This window comes from Carya illinoinensis, chromosome 1 (genome assembly GCF_018687715.1).
Source record: "Carya illinoinensis cultivar Pawnee chromosome 1, C.illinoinensisPawnee_v1, whole genome shotgun sequence".
Classification (NCBI taxonomy): Eukaryota; Viridiplantae; Streptophyta; class Magnoliopsida; order Fagales; family Juglandaceae; genus Carya; species Carya illinoinensis.
This window is the reverse complement of record NC_056752.1, coordinates 24,808,798-24,827,726: the sequence shown is the minus strand read 5'-3', so window position 1 is coordinate 24,827,726 and position 18,929 is coordinate 24,808,798. Positions and strand designations below refer to the sequence as shown.

Below are 18,929 nucleotides of genomic sequence, written 5' to 3'. Positions count from 1 at the left end.
CACCGCTTCGAATCTTCATCTCCATTCAATTGGCTTGATCTTTTCAATTCCCTACTTGCTATTTCATTTCAGTTTTAAGTTTCTGAATTATTTTGGAGAATTTTGATTTAAACGTTTGAGTAATTTATTTGTTATTCATTTAATTCATGTTATTTATTTTTATCGTTTCGTTAACCTTTCATTTTAATAGTGATTACAATTACGGTGGTTTAATTTGAGAATTTGTGATTTGAATACAATGATGAACCCTAGAACATTGATTTTGGGGCTTTTCAATTTTCAGTGCATGTTTTGTCAATTACTTCCTAATTTAGTTTAATTCTTAATTTAGTTTTATTAATTTCTGAGTTTAATCTATTAGTCCTTTACATTCCAATCCGACAATCAAAATCTAAAAACATGAATCTAGTCCATGACTAGTACCCTTTTCTATCCATTGCACATACCATCATTTTATTTTCTCTTTGTGAAGTTTTTCACCTTTTTCAACGAGTTTAATTTTTAAGTAACTTTCCCTGAGGAGACGATCTAGGAATTTATTCCTAATTATTACACGACATCCTCCTGCACTTGGGATAGCTTTAGTGCTACTCATTTTTGAGTGAGTCAAGTTTTTGGTGCCGTTGCCGGGGAAAGTATTTTAGCTTAAATTTAAACTCGTTATTTTTGTTATGCTCTTTAAACTGATGTTTCATGTCATGGGTGAGGGACAGTTCAAATAGGTTGCTTAGAGTCACATCGAGTGTTGAGAGTAGTATACACAGTTTGGAGATAGATAGCTCTTTTATCTTTTCTATTAGTGAGTCAGGTGAGGAAATTGAAATTGAACCAGAAAACATGGCTGCACCTGCACCACGCACTCTTAAGGATTATTTGCAACCCACTCGCACCACTACACCTTCATGCATAGTTTTACCTGAAAATGCACCTAATTTCTCTATTAAGCATGTCATGATGTCAGTGATACCTCAGTTCCACGGGATGGATTCTGAGAGTCCTTACCAGCACTTGACAGATTTTGAGTTGGCGTGCACTACTTTTATCACTAGGGCTGTTACTGATGAATTCATTAGACTTCGTTTATTTCCTTTCTCTTTAAAGCATAAAGCGAAGATTTGGTTTAATTCTTTGAGGCCTAATTCTATTTCTAGTTGGTCTGATATGCAGCGTGAATTCTTACAAAATTTTTTTCCTTTTCAGAGAACTCAGTTTTTGCAAGAGTAAATCAGCCAGTTCAATCAGAGACCTGATGAGACCTTTCAGGCCAGTTGGGAAAAATTTAAAGATTTGGTGAACATTTGTCCACATCATGGTTTTGAATCTTGGAGGTTGGTGAGCTATTTTTACACCGGTCTCACTCCAGAATGCAAGCAGTTTGTTCAGACAATGTGCAATGAGGAGTTCTTTAGCAAGGAACCTGATGAAGCACTATCATTTTTTGACTACCTTGCTGAGAGTGCACAACAGTAAAACACTCGTACTGATCGAGTTCCATTAGCAGCACAGCCACTGAGGGCTATTTCTGGAGGGGGTAGATATGAGCTTAAAGAAGACACTGATGTTCAAGCCCGAATAGTTTCATTAACTAGAAGACTAGAGGTCATGGAAATGGAAAAAGTGAAGGCTGTGAAAGTAGTAGAGGCATGTTCTTTATGTGCTGATTCAAACCATAAGACCCAAGACTGCCCGATTATGCCAGTATTTCAAGAAGGTGGGTCTGAGCAGATGCAATCAGCTAACTGGGTTAATAGAGCACAGAATCAGCCTTTCTCCAACACATATAATCCGGGATGGAGGAATCACCCAAATTTCTCATGGAGAAACGATCAGCCTGGTATGTCCCCACCACCTCAGCAGCAGCCATTTAATCAGGGTGCTCCTCAGCACCAGTATCCGCCATATCAGAATCCTCAGAGCTATCCTTATGTAGCTCCTCCTGGATTTTAGCCTCATGTAGCTGCACAGAGTTCTCAGCCTTCATCATCTACAAAGAAGACTCTAGATGACAGTATGGCTCAGATGGCCAATACACTTCAGCAATTCATGCAGATTCAGGCCACCACAAATAATCAGAACACTCGGGCCATAAATGAGTTACGAGGCACTATTAATAAGATGAGCACAACCTTGAACACCCTAGAGAAAGGGAAATTTCCAGCACAGCCTCAACCTAATCCTCAAGTATACAGGCAGCAACAACAGCAAGTGCATAATGTCTCAGGGGATGTTATTGAGACAGCGAAGACAGTTCTTACTTTGAGAAGTGGGAAGGAAGTTCCCCAACCAGAGATGCCTATAGACACACAGGTAGTTGGTCCTACACCTGAAGATGCAACAGAGACTGATAAAGTTGAGAAAGAATCAGAGGTAGTGAGACCAAAGCTGAAGAAGCCTGTGAGTGCAGATGTTGAGACTAGTAAGGGATACCAACCTGTGGTTCCCTATCCTCAGAGATTGGCAGCTGGCCAAAAGAACAAGTATCACACGGAGATTCAAGAGATTTTCAAGCAAGTGAAGATCAATATTCCACTCTTGGATACCATACAACAAGTGTCTTCATATGCAAAATTTTTGAAGGACTTGTGCACAGTGAAGAGGAAGCTGAATGTGAAGAAGAAAGCTTTCCTAACGGAGCAAGTTAGTGCATTGATATTGAGCGAGACTCCTCAGAAGTTTGGAGATCCCGGCTCTCCCAACATTTCCATTATGATTGGTGAATCACGCATTGGGAGAGCTTTACTTGATTTGGGGAGTAGTGTGAACTTGCTACCATTCTTAGTATATGAGCAATTGGGATTGGGTGAACTGAAAAAGACCTCCATCATGCTACAGTTGGCTGACAGATCAGTTAAGGTACCGAGGGGTATTATAGAGGACGTGTTGGTCCAGGTGGACAAATTCTACTATCCAGTGGATTTTGTGGTTCTTGACATGCAGCAGCCGGTCTCCACTATTTACCAAGCTCCTGTCATCCTAGGAAGACCATTTCTAGCTACATCAAATGCTTTGATCAATTGCAGAAGTGGAGTTTTGAAGTTTACCTTTGGGAACATGGCACTTGAGTTGAACGTTTTCAACGCTTGCAAGATGCCAGCACATTTTGATGACACGAGTGATTTGAATGCTGTGGAGAGTTTGACACCAACAGATTTTATTTGCTCAACTTCTCCCTTCTCTGATGATGATTATATTTTTCAGACACCTGAATTTTTACTTGATGAGAAAATTGATCATATCAATGAAGATGACTTTGATTTTTTTTATTATTTTGCAGATTCTTCTTTACCACTTGAAGTACAATTTGCGGGAGCAAGATGGAAACCCCAGTTTGAAGCTCTACCACCACCAGACATGCTTAAATCTTCAGAGGAAGAAGTTCCCCAGTTGGAGTTGAAACCACTTCCTCAAGATTTAAAGTATGTGTTTCTTGGTCCTGAAGAAGACACTTTTCCGGTGGTGATTTCCTCAAAGCTAAATCAGAAGGATGAAGCCCAGTTGATTGAAGTATTAAGGAAGCATCGAGGCGTAATTGGTTGGACAATAGCTGACATCAAAGGCATTGATGCCGCTGTATGTACCCACAGAATCCATCTTGAAGACGATGCTAGACCGGTTCGTGATGCTCAACGTAGGCTCAATCCTACCATGAAGGAAGTTGTGAAAGAGGAAGTACTTAAGCTACTCGCAGTGGGTATCATTTACCCTATCTCAGACAGTAAGTGGGTAAGTCCAACTCAAGTGGTACCAAAAAAATCTGGTTTGACTGTCATAAAAAATTATAAAAATGAGTTGATTCCAACTAGAATGATTACTGGCTGGAGAATGTGCATTGACTATAGAAAACTTAATTCAGCCAGTAGGAAGGATCATTTTCCTTTACCATTCTTGGATCAAATTTTGGAAAGAGTAGCTGGTAATGCATATTATTGTTTCTTACATGGCTACTCTGGTTATTATCAAATTGCTGTAGCGCCTGAGGATCAGGAGAAAACCACTTTCACCTGTCCTTTTGGCACTTTTGCTTTTACTAGAATGCCTTTTGGTTTGTGTAATGCTCCAGCTACTTTTCAGAGATGCATGATGAGTATTTTTTCTGACATGATTGATGATATTTGTGAAATATTCATGGATGATTTCTCTGTTTTTGGAAAATCCTTTGAGAGTTGTTTGCATAATTTGGCACGTATTCTCCAGAGATGTGAGGAAAAAAATCTTTTACTTAATTGGGAGAAATGCCAATTTATGGTTACTCAGGGTATTGTATTGGGGCATATTGTTTCTTCTGAGTATATAAAGGTTAACAAGGCAAAGATTGAATTAATATCTAAACTTCCTATCCTTAGGACAGTTAGGGATATTCGTTCTTTTCTTGGTCATGCTGGCTTTTATAGGCGGTTTATTCAAGAGTTTAGTTCTATTGCAAAACCTTTGTGCACTCTTTTACAAAATGATATTGAATTTGTTTGGACTAATGAGTGCCAAAAATCTTTTGATACCCTTAAGAAATCGCTTACCACTGCACCTATTGTGCAACCTCCGCAGTGGGACCTTCCCTTTGAGATTATGACAGATGCTAGTGATTATGCCTTAGGAGCTGTTTTGGGGCAGCGGGTGGATAATAGGCCATTTGTGATTTATTATGCTAGTAGAACCTTGAATGATGCCCAGAAAAATTATACCACTACTGAAAAAGAATTGCTTGCAGTGGTTTTTACACTTGATAAATTTCGGACTTATATTCTTGGTTCTCCTGTTACTATTTTCACTGACCACTCTGCTCTTAAGTATTTGTTGGCTAAGAAAGATGCAAAACCACGCTTGATTCGCTGGATTCTATTACTTCAAGAGTTCAACATCAACATTAAGGATAAGAAAGGAGTTGAAAATGTGGTAGCTGACCACCTCTCTAGATTGTCATCATCTCCTTCTTCAAATGTCAGCCTTCCTCTTGATGATAGTTTCCCGGATGAGCAGCTGTTTGTGGTTGATAGAGCTCCCTGGTATGCTGACATAGTCAATTATCTGGTGACTGAGCGAATGCCTTCTGAATGGTCCACCCAAGATAAGCGTCGGTTTCTCTCTGAGGTACGACACTTTTATTTTGATGATCCATATCTTTTTAAATATTGTTCGGACCAATTGATTCGAAGATGCATTCCTGATGATGAGTTTTCTTCGGTTTTGAGATTTTGTCATATGGGTGCATGTGGTGGTCATTTTTCAGCAAAGAAAACAGTTTCAAAAATTTTGCAAAGTGGTTTTTACTGGCCTTCCATGTTTAAAGATACTTATAATTTTTGCAAGACTTGTGAGCCTTGTCAAAAATTGGGATCCGTTAGTAAAAGAGACATGATGCCTCTTTCCCCTATTCTTACTTTAGAAATTTTTGATTGTTGGGGAATAAACTTCATGGGACCTTTTCCAGTTTCTTTTGGAAACACATATATTTTATTGGCTGTGGATTATGTTTCAAAATGGGTGGAGGCCATTGCTTGCAAAACAAATGACCATCATGTTGTCCTGAAATTTTTGCAATCTTTGTTTGCTCGTTTTGGCATGCCAAAAGTTATTATAAGTGATGGGGGTTCTCATTTTTGCAATAAACTATTTTCTACACTTGTGAAGAAATATGGTATCATACACAGAGTTTCTACCCCTTATCACCCTCAAACAAATGGGCAAACTGAATTGGCAAACAGAGAGATAAAAATTATTTTAGAGAAAACCATCAAGCCTAATAGGAAAGATTGGTCGGTTAAACTTCTTGATGCTTTGTGGGCTTATAGGACAGTTTTTAAAACAAATCTAGGGATGTCTCCTTATCGATTAGTTTATGGTAAAACTTGTCATTTACCTGTTGATATTCAGCATCGAGCTCTTTGGGCCATAAAACATGTTAACATGTCACTTGATGAAGTTTCAGGGTTGAGAAAATTGCAGATCAATGAATTGGATGAAGCTCGTCGAAATGCTTATGACAACGCTCAGCTTGCAAAGGAACGCATGAAAATTCTGTATGATCAGAAAATTCATCCAAAGCATTTCACACTTGGCCAGGAAGTTCTTCTTTACAACTCTCACTTGCACATTTTTCCTGGAAAGTTGAAATCCCGATGGAGTGGGCCGTACATTGTAAAGACCTTTCATCCTCATGGTGCGGTAGACATTGTCAATCCGAAAAATGGTAATAGCTTCACTGTCAACGGACAACATCTAAAGTCATTTTTGAAGGTCTTTGATCCACATGAAGAGATCTTGCTTGTGCAAGACCCCAGGGAAGTGTTTTGATTTGCTTCTCCTTCTTTACAGTTTTCTTTACTTGCTTTGTTTTTATTTGTTCTTTTGCATTGATTTTATATTTCATGTTGTTTGTTTGTTTTGCTTGTTTTTTCTGTGCACTTTGTTTTCTTTCGTTCGACTCATTGAAGACTATGTCTCTCACTAGTTGGGGGTAGCATGTGTGCACAGTTTAAAAATATATATATATATATATAAAATAAAAAAATAAGATTTGTGAAATTTGAGCATCTTGGTGGAGTAGTTGAGCGGGATCTTGGTGGGTCTCTGACTTCAAACGCAGATATAAAAAGGTCTTAAGGATTTTTCTCTTCCTCTCGACTGACTTAGGCATTGGAGGTTCCACCCGACTGCCTGATTCATGAGTTATCTCGTGTTTGCAGGACCCAAGTTGAAGACCCGAGTTGCTAGGGTCAGGCGCAAAGGCGCATGAAATACGTCGTCAACAAGAAATTTTATAGGGTTTTAGGAGATGAGAAAGAAAAAGTTGAGTAAAAATATTATACTATTAAAATATTGTTAGAATATAAGTTTTTTAATATTTTTATTTTACGATTTAGAAAAGTTTTTTTTTTTTTTTTGTGTTTTGTTTATAAATTTGAAAAAGTAGTAATGATTATATAATTATTATATGAAAAACATAAATATTTAAAATTAAAACAATATTTGTATTTAATTGTTTGAATGTTGAGAGATATGCAATTTCTCATTTTAACTCAACATCTAAACCAACCCTTAATATATATAAATTTTGAGTTTTTGAAAAAGCTTTTGCAAATATATAAAGTAAGTTGTTGAAAATAACTGTAACAAGTTAAATATTTTAGATAAATAAATTTTAAATATTACAATTTTTAGTGAAGCTCTGCAAATAAAAACCCTATAATTAGAAGCTCTAAATTCCAAAACAATAACAAGCAGGCCCTTAAACAATTCTCAATGAGCCCCTTGAGGATTCATGAACTTCCAAACTGAACGTTACCATTGGGTCCCTATCATAAAGAAGCTGGTTGAAGTCTGAAAAATCAGGTCTGATCAGGACCCCTGCTGGTGATGTCTTATTGTCCTTGCATGGCTTTGAATTATTGTCCTTGCACCTGACCCAATCACGTGTTGGCAACCAAAAATGAGAAATACTAAAAGCTCCCCATGGACCCTATGTTTGAATTCGGGAGCATTTTTTTTTTTTTTTTTTTTTTTTTTTTATACCGAATACCCCTTTTTTTTAATATATATATATATATTTTTTACTTAGTGATTAAGTAAATTTTTTTAAGTGATAGTGTGTTTTTTTAAAAAAAAAAATTATTTAAGAATATAAAAAAAATGAATGAAAATAAAACTTTAAAAAAAATAATGCATTTCAGAGCTTTTTTTGGGTACATGGAGCATCACTCACCAAAAATTGATCTCTAGCTTGCTAGTTGTTGGGGTACGAGCTATTAACGCATCATTTATTTTGAGAGATAAGATGAAATTAAAATTCGATTGTAATTTAGATATTAAATGAGATGAGATAGTTTTAGATGAATTGAATAAAATATTATTATTATTGTTTTAAGAATTGAAAAAGTTAAATTATTTATTATATTTTATGAAAAAGTTTGAGAAACATGTAATGATGAGATACTTACACGTATATCAATGCTTACACCTGAAATACTTAGTTATCTATTTTTCCTTAAAAATAATCTACAACTCTCGTAACCCTAAAATATCGTCACTTCCCAAATTCATTGATGTCCACTTAATATTCACTTAACTTAATTTCCACTTATTCACAAGTTTATTTAAAAAAAATCAAAACCCAATCCATTTGAAAATGAAAAGTCGCTGAAATAAAAATATTACTCAACCCAAAATAATTTAGAACCTGAGCTCAAACCAAAAACATTACTTCAAAAAAATAACTTAACATACATAACACACTAAAAAAATATAAAAAGAAATCAAGTAGAAACAAGCCCACAGAAATAAATCCTTAAAACACCATGTTTTAAAACTGAGAACAAAATCGTAATATCCTTGATCTAATCTTTACTAACTTTACGTAAAAAGCAACACCACCTTAGTTTGCAGGGAAACATATACACTGGACTTAGATACACGTGTGATGGAAAACTCACCGTGAGAGAAGGTGCGGCGGCTTGGGGTGGCATGAGGTGACCGACAAAACTCTCTATGCAGTGTGGTGATGACGGGGTAGGCTAGAGACATGATTCATGGTGGGAAACACTTGCCCTATTTTGGTGTGGTGCAAATAGAACACCCCGCCCAAGGCTTTTTGATGGCTGGGCATGAAGGGGTAGGGCAGCGTTGTGGCGGTTATGAGAATTAGCCTTGGCAGTGAGTGGCACACTTTGGCTGTTCGTTTGTGTGAGGTAGTGCACAGTGGTTTGGAAATGGGAAGGGCTATGTCACTTCGGCTTGCATGTGCTGAGAAACACCTCTCAGTGGTCCATGGCAGGGATCAACCGAGAGGAGGTTGGCAGTGTAAAAATACCTAGAGGTGGTGCAGCAGCAACCTAGTCTAGGGTTGAAGATGATCGATATTTAAAGTGAAATGGGACTCTATAGTTGTAACCCTAATTTGTTTTAAAATGGTAAAAAAATCTTTCAAAAACAAATCATGGGCTAGATTTGTAAATAAATTAGGCTTCGATTTAATACTTTAAAAATAATCTAAACTTGACTAAAAAGAAAAACGTTTTGGCCCATAAAATTGTTCGATTCAATAAATAAAATTCTAAAAATTTAACTACAATGGAAAACACATTAAAAAAAATTTAAATATGCTAAAATACAATTTGGGCCTATAAACTTTATAAAAAAAAAAAAAAAATCGAAAACTCAAATGGATTTTCATACATATAAACCCAAAAAAATTTTAGAAAGCGGACCTAGCAGGACCCAGGTGTTACAGGGAGAGTATAGCATATTCGCAAGAAACCATACAAAGAGAAAGAAACTAAAAACTAACCCTTAGGTGGGGTCAAACTCAGAGGGGTGCGCTACGATACCATCAGCAAAAGGAGCTGGAGTTGACAGGGTGGCCAGAGAGGCGCCTCCTGGGAAGGGGGGCGGGTGGGGAGGGAGCATAACAACCCTCACTTCCACCCCAGCTAAGGACGTGGAGAAGCCCTAGCAACCTTTCCCCCATTATGACTCTCGTTTGAGATAATGGCAAGGTTGCGAGCCTAGCTCGGCTTGTCCCACCAAATGGGTCAAGATGTCACAAGAGAATAGGAACTGTGGGACAAGTCCTGAGATAAGGAGATCCATCGAACGATATAGCAGCCACGCTTGACCCACACCCACCCTACATCACTCCTCCAGATAACAAGTGGAGACACCTATCTAGACAAACCACACCAGAAGCCTGCAGCCCATCTATGAGGGAAGGATTGGCTTCAATCAACATGGCCCAGCAGCTCGAAACCAATGCATGGTGGGTCCATCCTCAAGGGAAGCCCTCCCAACATCCTCTGATCGCTTAAGCATTGATCTTCAACAAGCCCTCCCTTAGAAGAGCCAATGCGAATTCAGAGGATCTGCCAAGATAGGAGTACTACGAAGGCCCGACTCACTTAGAGGGGTAAAGGAAAACCCAGATTCTGTGCAAATAAAATGGAGGACGTGACAAGTCCCCACCATCAAGGGAACCTTATATAGGCAATCCATGGGGCCATGCTCCCCTCCCCATGTCTGGGAAACATGCATAACCTACCATCCATTATGTCCAACGCAATTCATCATTAAGACCCCTACGGCACGGGTGCCAAGAGAGTCAACCGCAGGGGAGAAGTAAAGGACACTAAAGTACAAAATGAGACATCGGTAGACAAAGATGCGTGGAAGCAAATGAATTTATCAAAAACCAGTCAATGCAATCAGCAGAGTAATAAAAATGAAAACTTTACATTAAATAAAATAAAGCCAAAAGCAAGAAGTCTCAGAATCTTCCTCAGACTCAATAAGACTTACCTGCAAAGGATTTAGAGCCGCCTCAGGCACCACGAGATTAGCCTAGAATGCACTAGGGATCATGTCCACCCTTACTTGAGCCCCAGGGTCGAACACTGCCGAGCTGGATGTTATCGAGTCAAGGTCCAGTGACAGCAAGTTGCTCCCAAGGTTCGACAACAAGTAACTCTTCAACGCCTCACAACCTGAGGAAAAGCCATTGTACCATGCTTCATCCTGACATGCCACACCCGCGATAGCTCCAACCACAACTAATGAGAAGCGGCCTCTACTTTGGCATCCGTGGATCTCAGTGCCTTTAGATCAACCCTCATGGCTTTGAGAGACTCCCGCCTCTTTGGAAAAGACTCAAAAATTTTTAGGAATGCTCTCTTGGTGAATCGGCGAGATGTATCGGTGGAGTCGCACTTCTTACTCAACTACAAGTTCATGGCCTGAAGCCTTTCGAGCTCCTTCGATTGGAGGTCAAACATCTTCTGGAGGCTTTCCCACACATCCAATATCTTGATAGCAAAAGGCGACCTTAGCTTGAGAGTTTTGTAGGTCGGACTCCAAGTAACATAGGCATTGGCGCAAGTCAGCGAGGGAACCCTCTAATTCCTCTTGAACCTCACTATCACCTCTATTGCTGTCCAGGGCCACGCGGGCCACAGAGCAGGACTCCCAGTTCTTGGACTCCAACCTCTCTTTGTCATCCACCATGAATGCTGCCAACCGATCCAAACCCTGTCATGAACACACCCATTAGAATTGTGAAGTAAACACCAAGATGAAAAAGAGTAGAAGGACGGGGGTCCAAAGATGAACCTGGGCTAGGAACTCCTCCAAGTCACGGGCCGCCTGACTTGGAGAAGTGTGTGGTCCTCACTGTTATCCGACGAGGGACGTGGCCTTCCCCATGGAAGGAGCTCCAACTTTTGTTCCCCCGCCCAGAATCACCCATGAGTTTGTTCTAGTTTCGACGAGAACCGCACTAGCCCCAACAGTAGTAGGAAGGGCCCCTAGGGTGTCTACGAACTCTCTCAACTCCAGAGTCTCCTGAGCAGCATTGTCGCCCCCATAGGTCCAGTACTGAAAAATTCTAAATGTTCATTTTAACCTACAGTGAAAATTATTTACCAAAACTCAACCCCAAAGTGTCCCGAAATTATGAAAATGAGTTATTGCGCCACAAAATCCTAAATAATAAATTGAGTCTAGTTACATAGACCATAACATATTCTGACACTTTTAACTACCTCAAAAAATTAAAATAACATTTCTGGCACCATAGTGAGTGATAACACTGAATATGTTGACAGACTAAAACCTTTGTGATTAGTCAATTCGTGAAAACTTACAGAATTTTCACAAGGTTCATAAAGTCTATAGAAATTCCACCATTGAATTTCTAGCGGGATGTTACAACCAGGAAGCCACGCTGCATTAATTATTTCACCAAAGGATCATGCTACACTAAATGAGCTCTGCTAAGAGACACTCCCTGCTCAGTCGCAGGTTATGGGTCTTTGACTTCGAACGCAGATATAAAAAGGTCTTAAGGATTTTTCTCTTCGATCTCGACTGACTTAGGCATCGGAGGTTCCACCTGACCGCCTGGTTCATGAGTTATCTCGTGTTTGCAGGACCCAAGTTGAAGACCCGAGTTGCTGGGGTCAGGCGCAAAGGCGCATGAAATACGTCGTCAACAAGAAATTTTATAGGGTTTTAGGAAATGAGAAAGAAAAAGTTGAGTAAAAATATTATACTATTAAAATATTGTTAGAATATAAGTTTTTTAATATTTTTTATTTTGGGATTTAGAAAAGTTTTTTTTTTTTTTTTGTGTTTTGTTTATAAATTTGAAAAAGTAGTAATGATTATATAATCATTATATGAAAAAGATGAATATTTAAAATTAAAACAATATTTGTATTTAATTGTTTGAATGTTGAGAGATATGCAATTTCTCATTTCAACTCAACATCTAAGCCAACCCTTAATATATATAAATTTTGAGTTTTTGAAAAAGCTTTTGCAAATATATAAAGTAAGTTGTTGAAAATAACTGTAACAAGTTAAATATTTTAGATAAATAAATTTTAAATATTACAATTTTTAGTGAAGCTCTGCAAATAAAAACCCTATAATTAGAAGCTCTAACAGCATCCCCATCCGGTTTTACTTCCTCATCCCTATAATTTAACTCAAATACTCATTTCCTCAAATTTATCCCTAAAATTTGTTTATCTTCTAAAAACCTCCTACATCCCATTCCCCATCCCTATCTCTATTCTTTTAAATAATATTTCTCTATTCTTTTTTTATTACTTTTTTCTCTCTCTTCCATTTACAATCTTAACTACTAACTGTTTTGTCTTATTATCTTTTTTTTAAAATATCACTTTCTACTAAATATTTATTGGAGATTAAGACTATCCAATACAGTATTTTTTTTTTAAATTGAAATTCGTAGGAATAAAATAAAATGTTTTTATTAATTAGTGCATTTTCTAACGTGATGACAAATTTAATTAGATCCGGACTCAATATCTCTAATGAAAAACCGAAAGTCACGTATTGATGATAAAATTTTTTAATTGGATGCAACGGTAATATTTCAGCAACTTTTCTTCAACGGTAATATTTTCTGTCTTAACTACAAACGGTAATATTTTTTGTTTTTTCTCCAACGGTAATATTTTTTGTTTTTTCTCTAACGGTAAATTTTTTAATCTTTTCTCCAACGGTAACTTTTTTTGTCTTCTCTCAAACGGTAACATTTTTACTCCTATGTCAAACGATAGCAGTAATTCCTCTATAAATATGCAAACTCAAGCCTCATTTCCTCTATACAAACCAAACTTCTATTGCATCCTTTCATCTCCTACTCCTTTCATCATATGGCTCGTACTTTCTTTCGCAAATTATTAACATACGTATCATCTGAAGATGATAGCGATGTTCAAAACATGGAGGCGGATGGTCAGTCATCGAGGCGACGTGGCAATAGCCAACGTCGTAAGTTTATTCGACGTGATCATGTTCAGGGACACGAGCGTCTATTTCGTGATTACTTTGCTGAAAATCCAGTATATCCCTCGAATCTATTTCGAAGGAGATTTCGGATGAGTCGTCCCCTATTTCTTCGTATTCTAAATGAAGTAGAGTCTTACGACCCGTACTTCGTCCAGAGAAGAGATAATGCCGGCCGACTCGGTTTATCTTGTATGCAAAAAATCACCGCAGCACTTAGAATGCTGGCGTATGGGGTTACTGGAGATTTTATGGATGAATACATACGTATTGGTAAAAGCACCGCAATGGAGAGCCTAAAAAAATTTTCTGAGACAGTAGTAACTGTTTTCTCATAAGAATATCTAAGGTCTCCAACTGCTAATGATATAGCCCGATTGCTTGCAGTTGGTGAACAACGAGGATTCCCAGGAATGCTGGGAAGCATTGATTGCATGCATTGGAAGTGGAAAAATTGTCCCGCAGCTTGGAAATGTATGTACTCTGGCCACATCTGTGAACCAACTATTATTTTAGAAGCAGTTGCTTCATATGATCTCTGGATATGGCATGCATTTTTTGGTATGCCCGGTTCACATAACGATATTAATGTGCTAGAGAGATCTTTTATTTTTAAGGAACTTGCCCAAGGGCGTGCTCCTCCAGTCAATTACACTATCAATGGCAACGACTATACTATGGGCTATTACCTTGCGGACGGTATTTATCCCAAGTGGCGAACTTTGTGAAGACGATTCCATCATCATGTGGAAATAAGAAGAAAAATTTTGTGAAAGTACAAGAATCTGCAAGGAAAGATGTCGAGCGTGCATTCGGGGTACTTCAACAACGATTTGCTATCATTCGTGGACCTTCCCGAATGTTTAAAGTGAAGGAACTAACGAATATAATGAAAACATGTGTTATTCTACATAATATGATAATTGAAGACGAGCGTGATGATAGTGAGTGTTTGAACATTGAATATGATCAACTTGATGATAATCTCCCCGAATTGTCGCGCAATCATACAACTGAGCTTACAGACTTCATCCAGCGTCATCATGATATTAGAGACAGCTCGGCACATCATCAGCTTCAAGAAGATCTAATTGAACATCAATGGCTTTTACATTCACAACATTAGTCAGGGTTGCTTTACCTTTTATTATTTCCTTAATGTAATTGGGCTCCTATGTTTAAGTTAATCGGATTTGCATTTGTATTTCGTTATTGTTATCAATTTCCCGAATATATTAATGGTAATCGAGTTTGTTTCTGAAAATGTCGTTGAGTCATTAATTGCACAACCATCATCATACTTCCCATATTATCAAATACAAAAAAGATTAATTACATGTATTTTTACACATATATAATTGTGTCAAACATAAAATAAGAAATCAAATACAAAATAATCAATCCAAATCGTCGGACTGACTGCGTCTCGCCATGACCTCCCTCTGGAGTTGCTGGAAAAACTGCCGCTGCAATTCTGGCATGACACTCACATCCATCATCATAATGCGCTGATCTGATTCCTTCTTCGCGAGCTCCACTTTCTCAGCCTCCAACCGCAGCCGTTCGTCCTCTTGACGTAATTTTCTGGCCTCCGTCTCCTTGTCATACGCCATCTTCTCGGCTTTAAGACGAAAAAACTCTTTCTCCTGAGCGCGTGACTCCTCCAACAGAGTATACTTCATCTTCCTGAGTTGGAAGTTCTCCTCTGCATGCTGGCCTTGGGCCTTTCGTTTTCCTTTCTCAGCTTTCCTTCCAATTGGTAGGTCGGGCTCGATAACTTCATTCTCCATCACATGATCCGCCTCGAGATAAAAAACTGAATCAACTGTAGCTCCAGAACATCGAGTTGGGGTCGGGGATGGGGACATCGTCTTCCTCCGCTTTGGATCCTCCTTTGTGGCGCGCCAAATCCACTTAGGTTAGTCCTTCAATAGGTGCCAACAATGCTCGAACTGGAATGAGCATTTCTCAAGTGATTGGTACATAAGCTTCGCCTTCTCAAACTTGCATGAGAAAAAAATTAAAATATTAAACAAATGTTCGATTCGAGAAATTAAACACAAATTACTGAAGTAATGATTTGGAAATTCTACCTTATCTTGTTCGGTCATGTCACTTTGATTTAACCCTTCAACTTGGGCTAGTTTGGCACAAAATTTGTTTGTGGCCTTTTGGATCACCGACCACCGGTGAATTAAGGATTTTATTGTCCGCTCATTTGTGGTTTTTTTAAATTGTTGAAAGTACTCAAAATTTTTTTCCCAAAGCTGGGAGTGTTTTTGATATGTTCCCTGGACGGCATCAAGGCTACAATTTAGCCATGCGGAGACAAGTAACTTGTCTTCCTCGGGGGTGAAATTCGCACCCCTCACTAATTTCCTAACGCCGATAGGCTCGTTAGGGGGTAGAGGTGGAGAGTCATCAAGGATCAATGGAGATGTTCCACATTGCCCACCATAAGTGGGCTCGAGTTGAGGATCTTCACTTAGGAGGTTGGTGAAGTACATGTGACCAGGGTCTTGTGAATCCATCTCTAATAAAACACTTATATGTTAGAGCCCAAATAAAATGGAAAAGTTTACATCTTTTGTTCGGGGCTCAGGAACCGAATGGTGACATCAAAGATTTTTGGCCACCCACTCATGGCTGCAACACCGATTGCCAGTACTTGTTGGCCGTCCGGGTTACCTAGCCATTGAGGAGATGGCCAATCATATCCCGTATCCCCACATGCGGTTGTTATCATCACAGCCGAGGGGGTTTACTTTACACATTAATTATATTCACAACATAATACAAAACACCAACCAAAACAGCATGCAAATCACAAATAAAAAAAATAAGAGCATCCCCATCCGAATCAAGTATTTATTATAATATAAAATATATTAATTACTAAAACGGCTCAGAATGGTGTAAATATTGACAGCATGCGTAAGTAAGGCCCCGAACATCGAATGGCTGCAAAACCCCACCCGAACCCCGATTGCATTTTGTGAAAAGTATCACAAACTGCAATATGGTCATCCGGATGAGGATTACCCCGCTATAACGATGGGTCCCTAATTAACACTAGTGAATTAACCCCCCCTATAACACCATCATCATAGCCTATTGGAATGCATCCCTAGCCCGATATATATGAAACACTGCAAATGATATACAAGAATGGAACAAAAATTAATTAACGGAAATGGCTATTAATCTGAAAACAGAATCTGCACAGACCAATAATATTAACATGGAAGCTCAAATAAAATAATCTGAAAACAAATAATAACTTCAGTCATCGAGACAGTTCATCACTGTATTCAACTATCAAATTTGTTCAAAATGAAGGGTAAATGAATATCCACCAGCCACAAAAAGCCACATATGGACTGAGTACACATTTTCAAAAGAAATTGGAAAGGTATAAGTGCAAAAATAAATACCAGAAAACCACGGCCCCAACCCATTAGATATATAAGTCCAAAAATCAATCCCTACAGACTTCACACCTAAATGAGATACCAAGGAAACTTAATGGTAATATTGCACATGTTATTGGCATAACAAACATCACACCTATCAATATAGGATGCAGAGAACCACAAAAATCAGTAGAATTTAACTCAAATTTTGGAAGATTTTTCAGCTTGCCAAACATAATTTTCAGTTTATACAACTACATAACCAAATATGTTCCACATAGAAAGCCACAAATGAAATCAGCACTTCCCAAATTCTGGCATGGTAATCGAAACAACACTCCCAAAGCCAACAAAATCTGTCCAGCGATTATCAGAGCAACAAGGATATCAACAACCATCCGAATAGCCCAAACAGAGCAACAATAATTCTCATTTTCAGACCCAGTTACAGCGCTCAACAAATCTAGTATTTTGAGCAAGAAAAGATTACTAAATACATAAAAAAAATCTGCATAGAAGAACATACATAACCACAAAGTTTCAGATCCAAACAATATCAATTTCGACCATTCAACAGATATCAGTGGAGTTATCAAATCTCAGAGAAATGGTAATTGAAACAACAAATTCTCAGCAACCCAATTTCTCCAACCATTTTCAGCGCCTATTTTGAGCAAGAATAGCTAGGGTTTTCAGATCATACATACAAAAATCTAGAGGTTTAAGCAAAATTAGATCACGGTAAATCACTGCAACCATGATTAAACCGAGATGGGGGATTTTGTTTTTGAGATAGAGAAGCTCGGTGGCCAGCCATGGAGGATGCCCGGTTCACAAAGTTCAGCCATGGAAGGTGCCGAAACATAGAAAGAGATAGGCCAATAGGTGAGAAACCAGCCATGGAGGAAAGCGAAAGTTTAGAGATTACCCACATTCGGTGCAAGATTCGTCTGATTGCGAGGGAGGAGTCGAGGAGGTGATTTCGCACGGCCACCCAACTGTCCAGAGAAGAGAAACGCGGGACCAAGAAAGAGAAAAACAATTTGGGGACAAACAGTAGATGCACAAATATGGGATATCACTGTACAAACCGGAAACCCAAATCGCATTTTAGGGATTGGGATGGAGAGTCATTTTCATCAAAACCCTAAAATTTATCCCCAAATTTTAAGGAAAATCTCGATATAAGGATGCTGATGGGGATGCTCTAAATTCCAAAACAATAACAAGCAGGCCCTTAAACAATTCTCAATGAGCCCCTTGAGGATTCATGAACTTCCAAACTGAACGTTACCATTGGGTCCCTATCATAAAGAAGTTGGTTGAAGTCTGAAAAATCAGATCTGATCAGGACCCCTGCTGGTGATGTCTTATTGTCCTTGCATGTCTTTGAATTATTGTCCTTGCACCTGACCCAATCACGTGTTGGCAACCAAAAATGAGAAGGGTAGTGATACCTATGACTTTACATTCACTACTTATACCATATTAGGAATTTTTTTATTATTATTTTATTTTAATTATTTTAAAAAATATATAATTTTACTAATGGTAATTTCTTTAACTATTAAGTAAAATAAAAAATTAAAAAAATCAAATACAAAATAAGTAGTAAATAAATAATAAAATAGTAATAATCCTATCTTTTCCAAATGAGAAATACTAAAGCTTCCGAAATTGGGAGCTTTTTTTTTTTACCTCTCTTTTTTATTAGATTTTATTTTTTTCTTAGTGATTAAGTAAATTTTTTTAAATGATAATGTGATTTAAAAAAAAAAATTTAAGAATATAAAAAAATGAATGAAAAACAATAAAGAAAAAAATAAAGTGTATTTGGGAGCATTTTTCGGTACCTGAAGCATTACTCAAAAAATTGATCTCTAGCTTGCTATCTGTTGGGCACGAGTTATTAACGTATCGTTTGTTTTTAGAGATAAGATGAGATTAAGGTCTAGTTATAATTCAGGAGTGAAATATGATGAAATGAGATAGTTTTAAATAAATTGAATAAAATATTATTATTATTTTTTTGAGATTTGAAAAAGTTGAATTATGATTTGAAAAAGTTGAATTATTTATTATATTTTGTGGAAAAATTTGAAAAAAATGTAATGATCATGAGTTGAGATGAGATGAGATAGGTTGAGAAGGTTTCCAAATCAAAACAAGGAAATTAAGATTATTAAAATTAAGATTAAAATTTAAAGTTGAATAAAATAT

At 37.7% G+C, this 18,929-nt stretch overlaps 2 protein-coding genes across 2 annotated transcripts; one reads left to right on the top strand and one right to left on the bottom strand.

The window, feature by feature from the left end:
• Positions 1–13,232: 13,232 nt before the first annotated feature.
• Positions 13,233–14,422, top strand: LOC122277043. Its single transcript, XM_043086943.1, has 3 exons — positions 13,233–13,613; positions 13,684–13,770; positions 14,027–14,422. The coding sequence occupies exons 1-3, from the start codon at positions 13,233–13,235 to the stop codon at positions 14,420–14,422; spliced, it is 864 nt and encodes a 287-aa protein (XP_042942877.1).
• A 181-nt stretch (positions 14,423–14,603) lies between these two features.
• Positions 14,604–17,913, bottom strand: LOC122302230. The gene is made up of 2 exons (XM_043113382.1): positions 15,390–17,913; positions 14,604–15,299 (listed from the first exon to the last, which is right to left on the bottom strand). The coding sequence occupies exon 2, from the start codon at positions 15,162–15,164 to the stop codon at positions 14,694–14,696; it is 471 nt and encodes a 156-aa protein (XP_042969316.1). The 5' UTR covers positions 15,165–15,299; positions 15,390–17,913; the 3' UTR covers positions 14,604–14,693.
• Positions 17,914–18,929: the final 1,016 nt, after the last annotated feature.